Below are 21,745 nucleotides of genomic sequence, written 5' to 3' on the forward strand. Positions count from 1 at the left end.
TTTTAGTGATTTTGAAAATGCTGCTGTATCCTGTCCATGAATAAATCTGATTGTTGAAACATGCCTATTATGTCTAGAAGACTTCTTTATATTAACACTGATGAGCTAGCCAGGAGTCAAACCTGGAATAATCTGATAAGATCAGTCTTAATCCCCTACTGAGCTTTTACTGCAAACATTAAAAAAAGCATTTATACTCTTCAGTATCTTACCAAAACACTGTTTTATCTTGGTCTACCTCTTCAGGTTTTTACTTTAGCAAAAAAAAAAAATCTTATTATTATGACCTTTATCCCATTCACTGTTATTTTCTGTAATATAAAACTTAACTTTAGCTGGAATGGTTGCAACTTTCTACCCTTCTGTCTGTATCATGTATCAGACTAACCTTCAGTTTTTTTCTTTTTAATCAAAAGGCAGTGGAGCTTTCCTATGTTTTGGAGATAAGCATGTCTTTTCTTCTTCTTCTTCTTCTTACCCCTACATCTTGTGAAAGCATGTTGAAAAATAGTTGTGCCTGTTACCATACTTGCATGGACAGACCTGTCTTTCCTAAAATTCTAATTAAGTTTACTGCTATTCCCAATTCACCTAGGATATCATTTCTCATGATATGTGGAAAATTTGGATTCACTCAAAATAGCTTTTTGTGTATTTTCATTACCCCATGTAAGGCTACTGTTCTAAAATCTAGTCTGTAACTATGTTACACAAAATGTATTTACTCATAGTCAATGCTAATGTTTGTCCCACCTACATTTACAAATGACCACAAATAATAACCCTTTCATGTAGCTTTATGTTGGGTATCTTGTATGTATCCCAGTTAGAATGCCTTACAAAATCTCAGTGTATAGATATGTAACCCATAAGTTAATTGTTTCCTTTTCTGAGTTAAAAAAAGCAGTATGTAAAATCATAATGTTATAAAAAAATCAGAATACTCTCAATTTTACCTTCAGTAGACATGCAATAAATAAATTCAAAAATAATGTCCATTTTTATAAATAGATGACGGTGCTCTTAGATGCACACAAAACAGCATTCTCCTTCATGCTTCACCCCCCCCCCCCTCCGGTGGCCTCCTTGATCAGTTCCTGTCATGTCATACTAAGTCCCAAAGTTTTAATCACTGAAATCTGGTTTCTCCTTTATCCATTGCCAATACTCTTAATCATTTTAATGACTAAGTCTCCAGTCACCAAAAACGTTTTGAATGCCTTCACATTGGCTGATATGCCTACAGTTTGGACAGTTCTTGCACTGTGCTGTTACCACTTCCGTCTGCAAACCTTCACTTCTACTTCACGTGCATTCTGATTTCCTTTCTCCCTCTTTGGCTGATCCTTCCCCATCCTCCCTGCACTCCTCCAAAAAGACTTTACCTCTTTTCTGTATGTTTTGCTGTTAGTCCCAATCTGGTTGAGTATAAATACTAGTGGTATTTATACTGGCTAGGAGAAGTTTGGCCAGGACACCAGAGAATTTCTGTCATGGGATTTTTTGCATCCGAGTTACCACCAACTCAGGCAAATGGAGTCTCAGTTTAACATCTCATCCAAAATATGTCACACTAAGAAGTGCAACATCTCTAATGCTGTACTGCAGTGTCATTAGTTTAAAATTAGTCCAGTCATCTTCCAAACCAACTTCCTTCATGTTCTACATGTGGTAGTAGGTTTTATATGGCCAGCTTTGGTTGATCTTCCCTTTATCATGTGTCACTGCTGTCTACAGCTGACCTTCTACATTGGCTTTCTTCTCTGTGACTTCCCTTTAATGGCTGCATCTTTCACAAAGTATTTTATCCAACCACGTTTACTTGTACTGCTATAATGACTTTCGCCCATATCCTATTGTTTTCTGTCTTTTTCCTTCCCGTCTTTTCACACCTTCTATTTCCTGTTTTTCTCCTGTCCCACTATTTGTTTTGTTGCCAGTGGACCAGCCAGTCTACAACCATCTCTCTCTCTTCTGAAAATTTCCTTTTCTCCTACAGATCCCACATCCTCTGTAACCCTAATGCCCCCTTTAGCCAAACTGCTGGCCTGGATCCTGAGCATTTCATACATCTCTTTCTCTCTCTCCCACTCTTAATGTCCTGTCCAGTCTGTGTTGTTCCTTTCATGGTGTCCCACTCTTAAGTCTTTCACTTTTTATTATTTGAGTTTATTTGTATAAATATGCAATTTTTACATAGTTGGGTCATTTCTTTGGAAGTTTAATAACTGATCTGTTAAGCAGATGCTAGACAGATTTATTTATTTATTTGTTTATTTGCTTTTGTTGACCTGGTTAGTCACTCTAGACTAGTGGTATTTATACTGGCTAGGAGAAGTTTGGCCAGGACACCAGAGAATTTCTATCATGGGATTTTTTGCATCCGAGTTACCACCAACTCAGGCAAATGGAGTCTCAGTTTAACATCTCATCCAAAATTTGTCACACTCAGGAGTGCAACATCTCTAATGCTGTACTGCAGTGTCATTAGTGTAAAATTAGTCCAGTCATCTGGGATGGGAACAGGACCCACGGCCTTCTGATCTTCAAGCACCAGTGGCTAATGTGCTACCTGCTGAGCCAGTGACATCAGCCAAATTACAATTTAAAAAGGATTTAAGAGTAGAGGACTCGATTATTACTTAATCTAAGTTATTAAACACTTTACATAGAAATAAAAGAGCAAAACATGTTCTAGTATATCTTTCTAATAAGGCAAATTCATGTTTTTTTTAAAGCAGTCAGTTCACACCTAATTCTCTTCAGACTGCAAGCATGCACAAAGAATAATATCTTTTCTGCCTTAGTCTAACCACAGAAGTTAAAAATATAGACAACTGAAAGGCTTGATTAATGCGCATTGTCCTCCCAAATGTTATACAGTAATTATAAATCAAAAAATAAATCCCCAAATCCTACAAATCTAAACCACAGTAAATTAAGCTATTTAAAAAAACAGAGTCTGAATTGCAAACCAGTAATTGTAAAAATAAATCAGCAAAGAAAGCTGAAATTCAGTCAGCTCTTATATGTACTTCATGAAAACCAAAATAATCCTAAGATTAATATGCTTTAACATTTATTTCAAATATTGTAAACCAGTTATATAATTTGACATAAATCAGTAGGCTACAGGTTTCACCCACTTTTGAAATCAACAGTTTAGCCTGGCATAGAGGTATGAAGTTTTAACTGTGAGCCAGGCAACAGGGGTTTGATTAGTGTCCCCAGCACTGGAGAAGCCAGGCAAGGAGCAAACATAGGAACATGCTAAGCAAGTGATCACAGGGACCATAAGTTGCATAACCATGTACACATTTAAGGAGACAAACTTAAGAAGTCCTTGCCACCCTTTTCATGCACATATCAAACAGCGCCATGCATGATATCCCTGGTGCAAATTTATGTCTACCCATCTAGTTGTCAAATCTAACTTTAAAGGTAGCTAAAGTAGTACTTTGGCGTGTACTGGTAGTTTATACTATAGGCTAGTAATACATCAAGTTAGAAAACTCTTCTCTCCAGCAAGTCTTGTTTATTCATTGGTGTAGATTTAGGTCTTTAGTGTGGGTGTTTGTAGAGCCACTGCTTTTGGCAAGAAATAGGAGGTCACTAAATGGCCAGTGCTAGCATTTTGGGGGCCCTACTCAAGAGAACATTGTGTGACCACATTACCAGTTCCCTGTCAAGCTCATCTAGCACCATTTAACCACTAGTGTCACTACATTCAGATCATTAAGAATTGATGTGCCAAGCTACACACTGGCATTTAGTACTAATGTTACATTACGAAAAACACCTATACCACAGCAAGGTAGCGACTCACAGGTACACACACTGACTGGCATTTGGTACCAATGTTACATTCCAATAAACCCCTGTACCACAGCAAGGTAGCAACTCACAGGCGCATGTACACACTGTCATTTAGTATCAGTGTTACATTATGACAAACCCCTGTACCACAGCAAGGTAGTGACTCACAGGTGCACACAACAAGGTAGCAACTCACAGGTGCACACACTGACTGGCATTTAGTACCAATGTTACATTATGAAACCCCTATACCACAGCAAGGTTGCCACTCAGCTGCACACACACCAAATGTCATTTAGTGTGAATGTTACATTATGGACAAATTCCTGTACAACAGCAAGGTAGCCACTCACAGGTGCAGACACTGACTGCATACTCAACTGCCCAGATTTTCAGAGAATGTCCAGATGTGACTCACATTTGGTCTGTTTCTCACAATTTGTAGTTTTCTTGATTTTTTTTTGTGGCAAATCATTGACTGAATTCATTAAATGGCAGGCATTTCAGTTTAACTTCATATCCTTCAGAACATGCATGGTAAAACCTTTTATTCTAGCAACTTTTTCAGTTTATAAGAGCAATATTTAAAATTTGCCCAGATCTTTGGGGCTGGAACCCCATTATCTGTGACTTTGTCCGGATTTTGTGCCATGAGATTGAGAGCTATGACTGGCATTTAGTAGCAATGTTGTTACATTATAACAAGCCTCTGTATCAGATCAAGGTAGCCAGTCCCACAGAGGTACACAAAGACACCAACACCGACTCCCCACAAAGGCACCCACACTGACTGGCATTTAGTAGCAATGTTGTTACATTATGACAAGCCTCTGTACCGCATCAAGGTAGCTAGTCCCACAGAGGTACACAAAGACACCCACACAGACTCCCACACAAAGACTTCCACACACAGACACACAATTCCCTCACATATGACAGAAGCACTCTAAAACAGAGACTCTTGCACACAGGACAGACACCCACACATGATAAAGACTGCACTACAGCAACACTGAACATTAGCAACCACACAGACACAGGACAGAGGCACCCACTCCCACAAGTACAGAGGCAAGACCAGGACAAATTTACTTCAAGACTGAACATAAACCCACACAAGATTAAGTCAGCACTACCACAAAACAGAACTGAGACACCACTCCCAAACACAAGATAACAACAATACAGCAAGACTGAAACAAACAGCAGTAGATAAACAGACAAGGCAATTACTGACATGCAGAACAGTCATACTGCAGATGTTCACAACACAGCTGTGGGACACAGAAAAGACTACAGACACAACATACAAGGGAAAGCCATGGGGATTATAGAGCCTGAGGCAGGCCCAAACAAACCCAAACGAAAGCCATAGGGATTACTGAGACCGAGGCAGATGACTCAAACCCAAACAGAGAGCGCAATAGGGATTACTGAGCCTGAGGCAGACAGACTCAAACCCAAAGAAACACAGAAGAGAGCCATGAGGATTACTGAGCCTGAGGCAGACAGACTCAAACCCAAAGAAACACAAGAGAGCCATGGGGATTACTGAGCCTGAGGTAGACTCAAACCCATGCACAAGAGAATAATGGGGATTAGTGAGTCTGACACAGGCAGACTCAAACCCAAACAGAAATAGGTGAAGACCAGAGTGTCATTCATCTTCCATGTGCATTTACCTCTTCAGCTTCTGACTGCTGCCACTTGTCTGTTCTTCCTGCGCTTCTGTCCTAGCCCCCAGACGAGTCTTGCCGCTCCCAACTGTCCTAGCATCCTGATGAGTTCTGCCACTCCCCACGAGTCCTGCCACTCCCCTACTGCTCCACATGAGTCCTACCACTCCTAGCTGCCTTTGTCTAACATCCTGCTGGTTCCATCCTCATGGTCCTACCCGTTGGGAGGTAAGCAAAAAAAAAGGCGAATACACAGCATACAAGCCACAGTAAGGTGCTACAGTGCTGACAGCATTGTAAAAGATTACTGGAAAGGAAATACAAGCACATACCTACAGTTTTACTGGGATCTTACGAATTTTCTTCCGGACAAAGTCTTCAATGAGGCTGCCATGTGATACACTGTGTCCCACTTCATGCTCAGTTGAGAGCACAGCTTAGCCTGAAAGTCTCTCCTGACTCATTGACGAATGCAAGTATGTCTTTATGCGTTTCAGCTTAGAAAAGTTGCATTCTGCAGTAGCTACTGTAATGGGTGCAGTCAAATAAATGCGCAGTGAAACATAAGTATTTATATATATGTCTTGCAAGTGGTTGCGAATGAGGAAATTTAACACAGTCAGTGGTGATGATTTATTATCAGTCATTCGAGAAAGGCTTTTATGTTCGTGTCCAAGGTCAGTCATCAATATCATAGTGGCCACTTATCCTGTCAGTCAGTTGTTCTTTCAGAGCTTTGCAGTGTTGCAGCAATGTGTCTTCTGCAACATCACTCAAGGCTTTAATATTTGATAAAAATCCAAAGGCCTTTTCAAACTCTGAAAGCTGCTCAAACCAGTCAGTAAATGATTGGATTGTTGTGTCCAGCCCCGCATTGAAGAACTCTACATGTAGTTTTACCGCTGGATCCTGTACAGTCTCATCTTCTCCTTCATAGTCAATGAACCACCTTACTTTCCTCTGTCTCTTTTCTTGAAATGTGGTGCCAACATCCAGTTCTTCCACTATCTTGGAGGCTTCACCCATGGCATGTTGAAATCCTGTCTCTCTGTAATTCTTCAGCAGGTCCATAGTGGATGCCAGCACTTTGACACATGTCAAAATATCAACAGATGGACTCTGCAGAACTTTGCTTGCACAGTTTACCTCTGTCAGCACATCATACCAAACCACTAAACATACAATGAACTGGTATGACATAAGTTCTGAGAACAGTCCCCTTGCTTGTTGATATGTTGCAGCATCATTTGTATGTACTGCTTGACCTATTTCCTGTAATGCCTCAATGACTCCCTTCAACTGAAACCTTACTGCCTTGACAGTCTATCCTGCATTCCCAGCAAGTCTCCGACAGTGGCTTCACAGTGACATTTGTGTGCCGTTTCAAGATCTGCCATTGGCTTGTTGATGCTGAACAGAGTACGTAAATGTTCTGCAGACATCCAAAGATGCCTGTACTGATGAATGTGCTCCATCACTAACTATAAGACTTAAATTATGGCAGGCACATGGCACATAAAAAAAGCCCTTGAATTCATCTGGGCCTGCACTCCAGCTCATTTCCCCTTCATATTGCTGCCATTGTCATATTCTTGTCCTCGACAGTCATTAATGTCCAGCTGATGATTTTGAAGAGTCTAAAGAAGAGTTTCTGTAAGTCCTGCCCCAGTTGTATCATTCACAGGCACAAATCCCAAAAACTGTTCCTCAACTGTGGCTGCAGTCCATGAAATATCCACATAGCAAACTACTACAGTCATTTGCTCTTGATTGCTGATGTCTAGCATGCAATCAAGAATCACGGAAAAGTACCTAGCGTCCTTCACCTTCCCTATAATGATCCTTAAAATAGCATTTGCAGTCAGCTGGATAACTTCATTCTGTATGTCCTTCCGAAGATAGTGATACATTACCTCTTTATTCCGAATACAATGCAAATGCTCAGCCATGACAGAGTCAAACTGCAACAAAAGCTGCACTCGGCCTAAGAAATTGCCATTACCATAGGTGTCCAGGGCATCACTTGTACCATGGAATGCCATGTTCTGTTCCACCAGGTATTGCACAACAGCAATAATGCATTCTAACACCACACCAGTGAGTTATCTCCTTTTCAACCACTGCTTGTCTCTTATCGTCCATAGTCTGCCTACTCTTTATTCTATTGTCCAGTTCCTTCCACTTCAGCATGCATGCCGTATGCTCTGGTGCTCGGTCATGGCTGTGTAAAGCTTTGGACATCTCTCTCCATGCTTTATAACCACCTGACCTGAGAAGATGGTTAGAATGTCCAAACAATTTGCATGCAAAGCAAAACAGTGCATCCTTTGAGAATGAATATGTCAGCCAAGTGTGTTTTGCTCTGTCTCCATTAGGCAGCACATGTAAATAGTTGTCTGATGTAAATCTTCTTTTCTACTCATTCACTGGGAACTGTGGTAACACCACTTGCACAGGTCCATGCCTGGCCAAGTCCCTAGATCCTCAAAAGATGTACCTGACACTCCCTGAAAGTCATAGGCCACATTTGTCACTATGGAAGTATGGGCTCCTTCTGTATCAAAGTCTGGTGATCCAAGCTATACCTCTACAGTTGAATCTGCATTTGCTGACATGCTTTCACCCATGGTAATGGCTGTACGTCCACAGGAGATAGCCTGTGGTGTAGCCACAAGAGAGTGGTCACTTACTATTGACAGGATGCTGGCCTCACAGTGGTCAGACTATAATGCAGAACCCTTGTGCTGTCCTGAAGGCAGACTTTTTCTTGAATCTCCCTTCTCCAATGACCCACAGAAAAATTTCATAATGGAACCCTGTCTCTTTGCATCGTCATTCCTCTGCTGCTGAAGCTTTCTTTTTGCAGCTCCTGACAAATATGTGCGCTTCATCTCTGGGAATGGAAGTAAAGCAGAATTACTACACATGCAGAGTCCTTTTGTAATACTGTTAGTAAAAATACATAATGACTTGCATTGACATCAGTCATTATTGCACTGCAGGCAGAAAGACTGAAGAATGACTAACCAGTAAGCACAAAAAAGTAATGAGAAAGGCCCAAGTTACAGTTTTATGTTAAATACCTAACGTTAGAGGTGAACTTGAGCTTTTTCTACATAATTCTTCCCCTTTCATCCCCCTAAACATGCGAAGAGGCCCCAATTGATGCAAAATATTGATATTACAAGCTCTCTGGAACAGACTAAAGTCTGAAAGAACTAATGACTAGGAGAAGCACAAGTTTAAAGGGGAACACACCAAACTGAGGCAAGACAAATGTTACAGTACAATAAAAGACTACACATGCCAACTACCTCTCAATCTCTTAGCACACTTGAACAAACCAAAATCACTGGTTGAACAAAGGAGTGAAATCATGAATTTGCTAGAAAACCTCATTTGTGAGGGATGTAGAGGTGGCACACACACTGGGAGACATTCCCACAACCCCTCATAGCACAGAATCTGTGTACAAAAGCATAAAGCCAGGGAATGGTACCATGCATTACATGGAGGGTATGAAACATGAAGTCCATTTCTGTTGAACCAGTACTATAAACATAGATAGCAGAACAGTGTTTGCATTACTATGCATTAAGATATCAGTACATTCTGCGTAATTCTCCCCCCCCCCAGTCTCTGCACAATTTTGGATGAAGTGAAAACAAGTGTAGCATTAACAATGTGCTTATACAGTATGTGGCTCCACATTAAAAAAAATTCCTGGCAAACATTGAACACTGCAACTTTCATAGCTGCTAACTATACTCCCAACATTAGCCATTTTAAACAATGTACGGGCCCCATCAACCTCCAAATAGCATAATTCAAACAGCCAAATATAACTGCAGAACTAGCTGTAACATCAGGGATAGTTAAACAGTACTATAAACCTAGACAGCAGAACAGTGTTTGCATTAGCATACATTAAGGTATCAGGCCCCATCAACCTCCAAATAGCATACTTCAAACAGCCACAAATAACTGCAGAACAAGCTATAACATCAGGGATATTTAAACAGTACTATAAACCTAGACAGCAGAGCAGTGTTTGTATTAGCATGCAATAAGATATTTGTACATTCTGCGGAATTCTCACCCCCACCCCCACAGACGATGCACAATAATCCTGGATAAAGTGAAAACCAAAAACATAGGCGTAGCATTAACAATGTGCTTATACAGTACATGACCCCCATTAAAAAAACTCCAGGCAAACACTGAACACTGCAACATTCTCACAGGCCCTAACCACACTCTCAAACTTCCAACACATTAACTACAGACAACGAAAAAATTGCAGTCATTGCATCATTGAGTAGAACATTGCGGTTATACACAATAGTAGCATAACAAGATTTGCATTAGTATACACTCAAAACATCTATGCCTTCAGCAACATTCTCACAGCTGCTAACTACCCTCCCAACATTAGGCATTTTAAGCAATGTACAGGCCCCATCAGCCTCCTAACCTCTCAGCATAATTCAAACAGCCAAAAAACTGCAGAACAAGGTGTAACATCAGGGACAGTTTAAAACAGTACTATAAACCTAGATAGCAGAACAGTGTTTGACAAACTTGTAAAAAACTCAAAACCTACTGCAAATTCAGCTGACAATCTACTAGCAAAATTTAAAAAAAATAGCAGCTGAAGCCAGTTCTTATTGTGAATACTTAAAAGATCCATTACTGAGCAATATGTCCCAACCATCTGGAAAATATCATACATTATACCCTTGCATAATGGTGGAAACTTGACAAAACCTACAAATTGTAGGCCAAGAGCAATTCTTTCCCTACTAGCTGAACTCCTAAATGAATGCATTCATTCTCAACCAATAATTTACTTTCCAAATCCCAACATGGCTTCAGGCCTCATGCTGCAACTGCCCTCCTCAATTATGCCAACACCATCAATTTACAAATGAAGGTAAAATAGGATCATCTGTCAATCTCAATTTGTTAAAGGCCTTTGTCAGAGTCTCTCAACAAACTACTAACTACTCTCGCCAACCTTAATCGCATCCCCCTAGCCCTCCACTGGTTCCAAAGCTACCCAACAGGTCATAAACAGCCATAAAATGTCTCCAGGATCTACCTCCCTCTACTTCCACTCACATTAGGAGTCTCACAAGTCTCCATCCTAGGTCCATTTCAGTTTAGTGTATTTATTATCAGCCTCAATACTGCCACATCCCTAGCACTCACAATCCAATATGTTGACACCGATACACTTGTGTCACAGCTACCATGCAACGGGTCATGTCCCAACCCAGGCTCAAATGAGCTAATCTTCACCACTTACCCCATACGCCTAAGACTATCAACTTAGACAGCATCTCACAAGACTGCCCACCTATCCCTGCTCTAGCCAACTACAGTATCCCTTTCTGTCCCATTATTTATATCCCCTCCTTTTCGTCACCCCTTTTCCATTCCCTCTACCTTTTACATATACAACATAGATACCTGCCAAAAAAAAATAAAGTGCCAACTCTACCTCTTGCCCCAAATAACTAACTTACACACTGTCCTAACCAATGCACAATCAAAATTAAATGTATATTACATTTTACATTCCCTTATATTACCCCTCGTACAAACAGATAAACCAGACTTATTTTACATATTTGTAGCACTTGTGTACTAAGATAAGCATTTCTCCCTGGGCCTCCACTGAAAATGGGTTCTATCCCAGTCAGACTATCCAGTAAACAAATGTAAAATAAGTAAAGTAAAACTGGTATAACCACAGCGCCTCACCCACAAATCCTCTTAGCACAACACGTCGCTATACTAAAGTAAAATAAAACTGGTACAACCACAGCCCCTCACCCCCCATCCTGTTAGCACAAGAACTCTACATAAAAGTAAATTAAAATTGGCAAAACCAGTCCCCACCTCCCCAATCCTCATAGCACAAGAACACCACACAAGTAAAATAAACTGGTAAAACCACAGCCCCACACCCCCTTCCTCTTACCACCAGAGCACTACACAAACATGAAATAAAACTGGTACAACCACATCCTCACCCCCCACCCTCTTAGCAGAAAAACAAAATAAAACTAGTACAATCACAGCCCCAAAATAAAACTGGTACAACTACAGCCCTCACCCCCATGCAAACCTCTTAGCAGAAAAACTCTACACAAAACCAGAATGAAACTACTACAACCCCAGCCCTCACCCCAAACCTCTTAGCACAAGAAATATGCACAAAAAAACAGTTACCCCCCCACAAAAAATAAATTTAAACTAAACCCAAAAACTTACCTTTTATGCTTTCTACAAAAGGCTGCTTCCAATACTCTGCTCCCTCTTCGCGACTGAAGGCTCACCTACTCTCCTTGCCTACCTCAGACCACTCAGTCCTTTTGAAATTGCCCTTAAAAGGACAGTTTTTTATGCCTTTTAAGAAATTGCCCTTAGAAGGACAGTTGAAAAAAGGGGTATAATCCAATGACCATGACCGCTCCAAAGGCTTGAATCCACCACTGATCCATTCTCCGATGTAGTCCATCCTCACGCTGGTCCAAATCCAGCTTGATCTCCACACTCTGCTGCTGCCAAGGAACACTCCTCTGTTTAAACACAAGAGAAGTGATCCTTGTTTGCTGCAGGTGCCTTTTTAAAGGCAGTTTGTGCAGGAAGTGATTTGCAAGGACCAATCAGGTCCTTGCTTCATCAGCTTCTACTTTAAAAAAATGAAAAAAAAAAAAAAAGAACTTAGTTCGCAGGCTCCTGCAGCCAATCAGATCCCTTGTTTCAGTGAGCAGACCTGACTGAGTGTAGCTTGTCAGCGAATCAAAAAAAAAATGGAAACTCAAGTCCGATTTTCATGGTGACTGCAGGGAACTATGTGGACATCCACGAGGAGCCGAACCGAAGAACAGTAATGGTTGGAGCAACCCACGGCTGCTGGATGGGGGCCCTCATTCGTGGGAAGGTAATCAGGGGCTCCCTGCGGCTGTGGGTTTCACGGGTGCCTAATGCCAGCTATGGGTCACAGAGGACTGGGTAATTCATGGCTGAAAAAGTGAGACAGAGGTCACCTCATAGCAACCTATAGGCTACTGACTATAAGGAGAGTCATGCTAATATATCAGAGTAGTGCTTACGTATCACTTATACTTATTTGTCAGGGCATGGCCTACTCACCTCTCCTGGGGTGAGGAAGGATGAAAAGCAAGCACTCTATGAGCACTCTTATTGATGTGATTTCCTTAGTGCAGACCAGGAAAAACACCACCTGATGCTTGAGGACAGGAGGGCAAGGCTGCTTGTGCTTGTCTCCTGTAGCATACCTATTTAAACTCCACATTTTTAATATAGTTCAATACTTTCTTTTTGTGTTTATCTGTGAGACCATTAACATTTAAATACATTACAGAAAGCATAATTGTATTAAAAAGTTATTATTCCCACCTTTTTTTGTGTAACAGCTTTGTTTTATTTTGTTTGTTTTTGTTAACTGTCTAGTTCCAGCTTTTGTGTTACATGCATACACTATTTGGCAGGTTGACCTTTTATACATTGTTTCATGTCATATCCATTTGACCCTCTGTCACATCTTACAAAACTTTTAGTTTTATTGAAAGCCCTCAAAAAAAAAAAGATACCCCCTAAAACCTATTAACTTAATAATAATGCACAACTGTGTACATTTTCAAATATTTAAATGTTATCCTCCTAATAAGAGCAAATGTTCCAAACTGACAGCCACACTTACAGGCTTGTGTTAACCTAAAAGAAAGGTTATCCATGCTAAGACACACGGTGCAGCCTGTGCTTCAACTAAGTTCTGTCTGGTTTTGTCTTATCTTTATAGTTCTGCAAGCTGAGTAAATACTTGAATGCTTTCAGAGAACATTATCCTAGCCATTTTTCTTTATCACTTTGTCTCATGGAGACATGAGGAACAGATACAGAAATGTTACTAAGCATAGATTCATTTGCTAGAAAAAAGCCTTATAATATTCAATATTCTTTTTCATTTACTTGCTTTCTCTTAAAATGTGTTACTAGATTAAGGTAAGGGCCTTAATCCAGGTATTCCCCTATGCAAAAATGAGAAAAAGCACACTAATTTATCTTTTGGCATGCTCTTTTAACCAGACATTTGTTTTAATTTCTTTCTTTTTTTTTTTTTTTTTTTTTTTTTTACATTGCAGTGCCTACATTTCTTAGAACAAGGTGAAAGAGAAAAGAAGGGAGTAACAAAAAAACAGGAGCAAACATTTACATTAGTATCCCCATTACACTTAAAGTTAACTGAGAAAACTTCACTTTGTAACATGCAAATAAAATTGTGCACTGTACAAACAGTACATTTAAGAAAACACATTGTTTTACTTATAGTTAACTTTCTCCCTCCTCTGAGTATTTTTCCAAACATTAATGACATGAAGTAGGGCGTATGCTTTGAGTCCCCTATAAGTTTAACATAGCCCAATAGAGTCCAGCATTTTCAGATGTTCTTGTTCTGTCATGTTTCACAAATATAATTATTACTTTGTAATCCCACATTTGTCTGTTTACAAGTTATTGGTTTTATTCCTGTTCCTCTCCATCTCCCAAATCCTATCTCTGCTTCATTTCCAACATACTCTTAATTCTTCTAGTCAACTCTTGTGCCTTGTTTTCCTTCTCTCAAGCATTTTCCATTGAAAGATTGGAAAAGGCTTCACTGGCATAGTCAGTCTATGGTCTTTATTACCAGAAGAACAAGAAGCAGAATCTCCTTCAGTTTAACAGCAGCTCACTTTTTGATGGAAAAACTTTTGTATTTCCTCCTTGGTATGTATTTCATCAAAAATTATTTTGTCCCTCCAGAGAAGAATATTTTGAAGGTAGCTGGGTACAGCAGTTTGAATTTCATGCCTGCTTCTCAACTTGCCCTGAATAGTGGAATACATTTACTCCACTTCTGCCTGGTGTACCGTCATTAATCATTCTCCACCAGTACTCTGCTGTCTCCCACTTTTAGTATTTTGTCTTTCTGCCACAGTTTTGTCAGAATCAACTCCTTCTGCTGGTAGGATTACGTCTTTACTATTAAAGTTCTAGGTTGCTTTCTTATAGCCAGGTTTGAAATATACACATGATGTGCCCTTTCAATTAGCAACTCCTGCTGTGAAATACCAGTCCAGTTGCTTATTTGTGCTTTTATAAAATTAATACAGTCTCTTCCTTCCAACTTCTCTGGTACAGCAGAAAATCTCAGTTTTTGTGTGCACTCTGTTCTCTAATTATATTCAGCCAGCCTTTCCTTCATTTTGACCTGTAACCCAAAAGGTGGTGCAATGGTGCAAAAAGAACAACAAATAAACCAAAAAATGCACCACCAGGGTTTCTGGACCCCATAGAGTTTTAACACAAATTGTTAAGAGCTTTCATCAATCCAAGTTGACTTCATCAGAGCAATTACTTGGCCTTCAGCATACGAAAGCCAACAGTCTCTTTTGCATACATATAAAGGAGAAGATTTGATACTCTTGTTATTGCAACTCTGCCTTCAGTGTACTCTGCACTCTTCCTGTGTTAGCCTGACTTAAAACCTGAGTTAAAGCTTTGGGTCATAACATCATTGATCCACACAGTTACAGCAACAGAAAATCTATCTTTCTTCCCTTCCTGGTCCTCAATCAGCTGTCTTATACTTTCCTCTAGGTTACTAGAAGTCATGCCTGGAGCTTGAACTGTTTTTTTTTTCTGAACAGCTGCAGTACTTTTCCCAGTCAGTGTTTTTTCCTGACCTTTTGTAACTGGTTTTCTTTCAGGTCCTCTGTATTTATTTTTTCCTGCCTTCCAGGCAGTGGACTTACTAGCCAGTTGCCGAAATTTACCCAGAAATATAAATACACCGTCTTTCTTGGCTAAGTTTCTGTTTTCACATTGGGGGAGCTAAAATTAAGCTGTTGCAAAATGTGCAGCCATTTTGAAAGCCCTGTTACTCAATGTGCAGCCATCTTTGAAGTACTTTATTTTAGCTATTATTGGCGCATGATCTGAAATAGTTATTGGGTGCATATCAAGACCTTCAATTAAATGTGCATGTTCCCATGAAATGTAAACTCTGTCTAGCCTAGCCCAGTTTTGGTAACTTGGGGAATAATATGTAAATTCACTCCAAAGTTCTAGTACTAAATTCACATATTCCATGCCAAACATTTTCATAAATTTCTTCAAAAATCTACCCTCCTTTGTTATATTTTCCCTTTTGGGCCCCCAGGCATGTATTCACTGTTACAAGTCAAATTCCAGTCCCCACCTTTAAGTAATATTCCTTGCTGAAAGCTGATTATTTCTCCTAGAATTTTCTTAAGCTCCATTATAGCAGTTTTAGGTGGAATACAAATCCATGCTAGTATAATCCTCTTACCTTGCTGGTAGCCTCTTAGTACTACAAATCTACCATTATTATCATTTTATCTTTTTCTGTCACTATTGGAGCCCATCTTGAAATTAATATAAGTAGTCCTCTTTTCCTTTGTCCCAGGTATTCTGCTGAATAACCATCCTGAAAACCTTTCTTTATCAAATTCACATGTTCAGTTCTTTCCAAATGTGTCTCCTGTAGCTTAGCTATCTGCACATTTTTAATTTAGTTCACTCCTCTTTCTTCTTTATATATATCTCTAAGACCATTAACATTTAAAGATAAAATTTTAACACAGTAATGCGTTCTATATTACTATCCCATCTTTTATATGTAGCAGCTTTTTTGTTAAGTATGAAGTTCCAGCTTTTGTGTTACATGCGTACACTAATGTTTGGCAGGTTGATCTTTTATATAGTTGTTTCTTGTCATCCATCCTATCTCACATCTTGCAATACTTTTTGTTTTATTGAAACCCCTCAAAAAAAAAACAAATACACCCTTAAAACCTATTAACATAATACTAACATGCAAAACTATGTACGTCTTCAAATGTTAAAGTTTTACACTCCTAATAGGAACAATTGTCCTAAAATGACAGCCATACTGACAGACCTGGGTTAACCTAAAAGGAAGGTTATCCATGCTGAGACATGTGGTACAGCCTGTGCTTCTCCTAAGTGCTGTCTGCTTTTTCTTATTTTTAGTGCTGTCCCAGATTGGGAAAATAATAGAATGCTTTCAGAAAATATTATCTTCTAGCCATTGAAAGAAAGAAGTCTTCTGTTTTTATTGTTCTTTATCAGATTGTCTCCATGGAGACATAATAATCAGATACAGAGTTGCTTCTACAAGGATTTTTGTTATTTGCTAGAGGAAAGCTTTATTATATTAAATGTTTTTTTCATTTGCTTTCTCTTAAAACCTGTTACAAGATCAAGCCAAGAGCCTTAATCTAGTAATTCCCCGATGTAAGAATGAGAAAAAGCTCATCAAATTTTCTTCTGTCATGCTCTTTCTACCAGAGTTTTTTTCTTTTTTATGTTGCAGTGCCCACATTTCTTAAAACTGAATAAAGAAAAAGAGAAAAGAAGGAAAACAACAGGAGCACCTGTTTACTTTAGTATCTCCTTTACACTTCAGAATAACCAAGAAAATATTACTTTGTAACATGCAAATACAACTGTGCACTATAACATAGTACAATTAAGAAAAATATTGTTTTACTTATAGTTACCTTTCTCCCTCTTCTTCCCCTCCCCTGAGTATTTTTCCAAACATTAATGACATGAAGTAGGGTGTATGCTCACTTTTTATTGGACTAACTTTTATAATTTCCTCTTTCGCATGTTCTGCATCAAGAAATGATTTTGTCCCTCCAGGAAGAATATACTGAAGATAGCTGGCTACAGCAGTTTGAATCTCATGCTTGCTTCTTGATATTCCCTGATTAGTGGAATACATTCACTCCTGTTCTGACTGGTGTACAGTGAGTAATCATTTTTACACTCTGCTGTCTAACACTTTTAGTACTTTGTCCTTCTGCCACAGTTTTGTCAGAATCAGCTGCTTCTGCTGGTCAGATTGTATCTTTACTATTAAAGATCTAGGTTGCTTTCTCATGGCCAGGTTTGGAGTATACACAGACTGTGTCCTTTCAATTAACAACTCCTGCTGTGGATACCAGTCCAGTTGCTTATTTGTGCTTTCATAAAATTATTACATTGTGTTCCTTCCAGCTTCTCTGGTACAGCAGAAAACCTCAGTTTTCCCTATGTGTTCTGTCCTCTAATTCTGGAATTTTTTGTAACATCTCTTCTTGAGCATTCTCATATTCAGTCAGCCTTTTATTCATTTTGACCTCTGATTTTTGCAGTTTTCTCACCTCATCTGCATATCTGTTTAAAGTTTCTTCCATTTTTCCAACCTTTTATTATTTGAGTTGATATTACTCCATCACTGTTGCATTGATTTTAATTAGCACTGATTACATTTGACTTATTATTTCCTCTAGGTTACTGGAAGTCATGTCCTGTACCAGAGCTGGAGCTTTCACTGTTTTTTGCTGAACAACTGCATAATTCATCCCAGTCAGGGTTTTTTCTTCACCTTTTGTGATCGAATTTCATTCAGGTTCTCTGAATTTCTTTTTCACTGGCATTCAGGCAGTGCACTTACTGGCCAGTTACTGAAATGTACCCAAAAATATGAGTTTACTGTCTCTCTCTTCTGAATTTCTATTTTCACACTAGGAGAGCTGAAATTAAGCTGTTGCTCAATGTGCAGTCATCTTGGAAGTCATGTTCGTCCATTTCAGGGTCGTGGAAGAGTTGGAGCCTCTCCCAGTACACAGTGGATACAAGGTACAGAAACTAATCCTGGAAAAGACACCAGTCTATTTTAGGATGTGCAGATCATACATGGCATGCACATCCTTGGGCAGTTTGGAAGATGCCACTTCTCCTTTGGCATCTTTGGCATATGAGTGTAAAGCAAATCAACTGGCAAAACCCCATGCTGTCACAAAAAAGACATGGGAGACTTCATACAGAAGGCACCCCACTGTGAACCAAACTAGTAAACCAAGCACTTTGATACATCAGTGCAAACTACACCCCTGTGTCATCCATTCTACTTGTAAAGCTCAAAGTAGTGCTTTTAGGGCCTTTAACAAGGGTGTGTACCACTTTCTTGGATTCACATGTTGGTAGCAAATGACCAAAGTGTATATACAGTGGTGTCATTCTACAAGTGGAGAAAGTGGATATAAAAATGGTTGACATATATATTTCTTATTTACATTAGCAAAACACAATTAGATTTTGGTTTAATTCATTTTTCTATATTCAGTAAGTGTAGTACTACAAAATGCAGTAGGAAAGAGTATTGATTTCAGTGACAAATGATGCTTGCGTTTCTGTGCAGCAGGGCAGATTCTGAACATTTGCTTAAAATATCTCCAAATTGCAAACTTCATTATTACACTTAGTGTAGTTGTCTTTTTAACTGCAATCTTTTACAAATGTTTGACTTTGTTTATTAATCTTACAACATAAGATTTTCTTTAGGTGTTTTACAAAATGCTTTTTCTGTTCTTTGTCTAGTGCAAGGAGGTGAAGGAATTGCAGAAAACATTAAATTCTATGAATCAAAGATTCAACAACTGGAAAAAGATTTGTTTTTTTACAAGAAAACTAGCCGGGAGTTGAAGAAAAAGATGAGGGAGCTCGTCGTAGATTCATTAAATCAGCATGCTGTGCTTGCAGCAGGTAAATGTGTTTTTCATTTTCACTGTCTTTGAACAGCTTGGCATTATATAACCTCTGCTTGAATTAAGCCTTTAATACGTGGTCATTGGGAGAAGTTATGCCATGGTGGCTTGAATTTAGCAGCTCTGGTAAAATATTTCACCACTGTATACTCTCTTACATAAATTATACTAGATTATTTTTGTTTTCCAGTATTAGCAGTAAACTGCATGTTGCTGAGTGATACAGTATGACTGACAACCTGGTGGCCCAAGGTTTATGTTAATGAACTGAATAACAAAAGTGGATTGTGATGAGGACGGTACATAAGGTTTTTTGACTGTTGTCCTCCAGGGGAGTTGGTAAAGGTGTTGCTTTATTGTGTTCATGTGTCTCTTTGTTATGACATGTCAGGCAAAACTGGTGACCATGGAGCAGTGTGTACATTGATGAGTATGATGTACATATTAGCATTTTTCTGGTTGAAGTGTAGCATGAGAAGTAAATATCACCTGTATTTCAGGGTAATAATGATTAATTTTAATACACTTCAATGTATCATTAATGTTAAGTGACCACACTAAGACCTAGCTAAAGATGTCTAATAATTTGTCTTACAAGTAAATTCAGACAACCACACCTGCCATTATTTCAAGGTGAGTATAAAGGTTACTAAATACAGTAAGTGCAAGGATATGAACAATGTCACAGTCATTCACACAGATATGATATGGAGAACTTCAGTGCAAAGGAGTGAATGGAAATCATATCGGTAGGTGACTTCAGTTTGTGGACTGAAACATCCCAGTAGCTGCTGTAGTGAAAGGCATGGACTTGCAAGGGGTACACAAAAAGTAGTCATCTACTGACTTGTCTGAAATAAAACAGTTTGAAACAAGCTAACCAACTGAGACAGACTCAAAAACTAGATGTCTCAAGAAGTAAATGTCTGTGGTCTGATAACAGTTACTTGTGTAGCTCATCACAAGTATTTCAGCAAGGTCAAGGCATACAAGGCATAGGCCTGCAGATATTAATTATGTCATTTTTTTCTTTAGTCTTTGCATATTGTTACAATCTGTGTCAAGGGTTTGCCATTGAGTTTCAAATCTTTCCAAGCACTGAATACCACTCTTCCCTGGTTGCACCTTACTGGCTGCCTGAGAAGCTTCCCAGCTTTTAGGAGCTGTTACTGGCATCTAGGCTGCAAGAGAAACATCCAGTTAGATTTTCCAAGCTATAGCTGAAGAATGAACATCTCAATCTGATCTTTGTTTAGTTCTTTTCATGTTTAAGTATTTCAGTATCATAGTGGAGTGGAGTACAAACAGATTGGGCAGCCACGGTGGTGCAGCAGTTAATGTTGCCGCCTCACAGCAAGAGGTTCTCCTGTTTAATCCTTGGCTGGGGTGCCTTCTGTGCGGAGTCTGCATGTCCTCCCTGTGGTCGCGCGGGTTTCCTCCAGGTGCTCCGGTTTCCTCCCACATCCCAAAGACATGCTGTAGGTGGATTGTACACTCAAAATTGTCCCTAGGCGTGAGTGCATGTGTGTTTGTGTGCCTTCTGTGGAAGGTTGGGCACCGGGCTGGCAACTCAACACCGTGGAACTCCACTGCCAATCATGAGCAGACAGGTGATCCGCTGTGGCAACCCCTAACTGGGAAAGGCCAAAAGAAGAAGAAGAAGTGGAGTACAAACAGATATTCTTATCAAGACTTTTAAAACTTTTTTGTGGTAAAACGAATAATCTTTATAATGCAGAAGAGTATCAGGTATCAAGAGAGAAATTTTAAACTGGAAACCTAATTCTGTTTTCTCATGTTCATGTGTTTGAGTGTGTTTTATCTTAGAAATGGCAAAAGAAGTGCTGTAGTATAAAGCTGTCAGGATTTTAGTGTGTGCCTGCATGATGGCATGAAGATAGGTGATTTAAACTGTATCAGGCTGCTGTATCTGAGGTATCTCAAATTAAAACTTGTTTTTACATCTTTTGCTTTGTGTGTGTCTATGTGAAACCCTAACTGCTTGACAGAAATTTCTCCTTTTCTTGTAAAGTTGTGCACAAATAAACATTTTTCTTTTGTCATAGGTGATTGCTAGGCTAATGGCCCCAAGAGGCCTTTTTAAGCCTAGCCAATGTATTCCCATTTATAATTAACAGAATAATCACCCAGGGGCATTTAGTTGTGTTTATATGGAAGAACATTTACAAACTGCCTTTGACCAGTAAAGGGGCAGATGCGAGTCCAGGGATAAATTTTTGATTTCCTATCCATTGCTCCAGGTTACATTAGAATAGGGTGAGAGAGGAACTCTGCTTCACATGGATGGGAAGCTTGTTCCAAAGTAAGGGTAGTCTCTGAGACACATGTCCTTCTAACATGTTCTGTTTATGTTGCAAACAAGATTTAAGCCCTTGGATTGGGTATCTAATGCTGTTAGACTTATTGTACATCAAGTCCCACAGTAGTGGATCAGATGGTGCCTTACGAGCCAGGCACAGATCACCTCTCAGTAGTCTGTAGGAGACGGACTATAAAAATAAGGCTTTGAGGCAATCTGCATATTCCATGTAGTTTATACCTTGTATTAATTTTGTAAAGAGCTTGTGGGAGTTCCAT

The 21,745-nt window shown here is 39.3% G+C and overlaps 1 protein-coding gene across 1 annotated transcript in view; it reads left to right on the forward strand.

Annotated features, from left to right (window-relative positions):
- Window positions 1–21,745, forward strand: part of KIF27 (kinesin family member 27) — a 1,524,306-nt gene that overhangs the window by 1,385,075 nt on the left and 117,486 nt on the right. Inside the window, exon 17 of the mRNA XM_044083686.1 lies at window positions 18,981–19,145. Within this exon, the coding sequence (XP_043939621.1) occupies window positions 18,981–19,145 (165 nt within the window). The remainder of the gene's footprint in view (window positions 1–18,980; window positions 19,146–21,745) is intronic.

This window comes from Protopterus annectens, chromosome 9.part0 (genome assembly GCF_019279795.1).
Source record: "Protopterus annectens isolate FY-2018-M chromosome 9.part0, PAN1.0, whole genome shotgun sequence".
Taxonomy (NCBI): Eukaryota; Metazoa; Chordata; order Ceratodontiformes; family Protopteridae; genus Protopterus; species Protopterus annectens.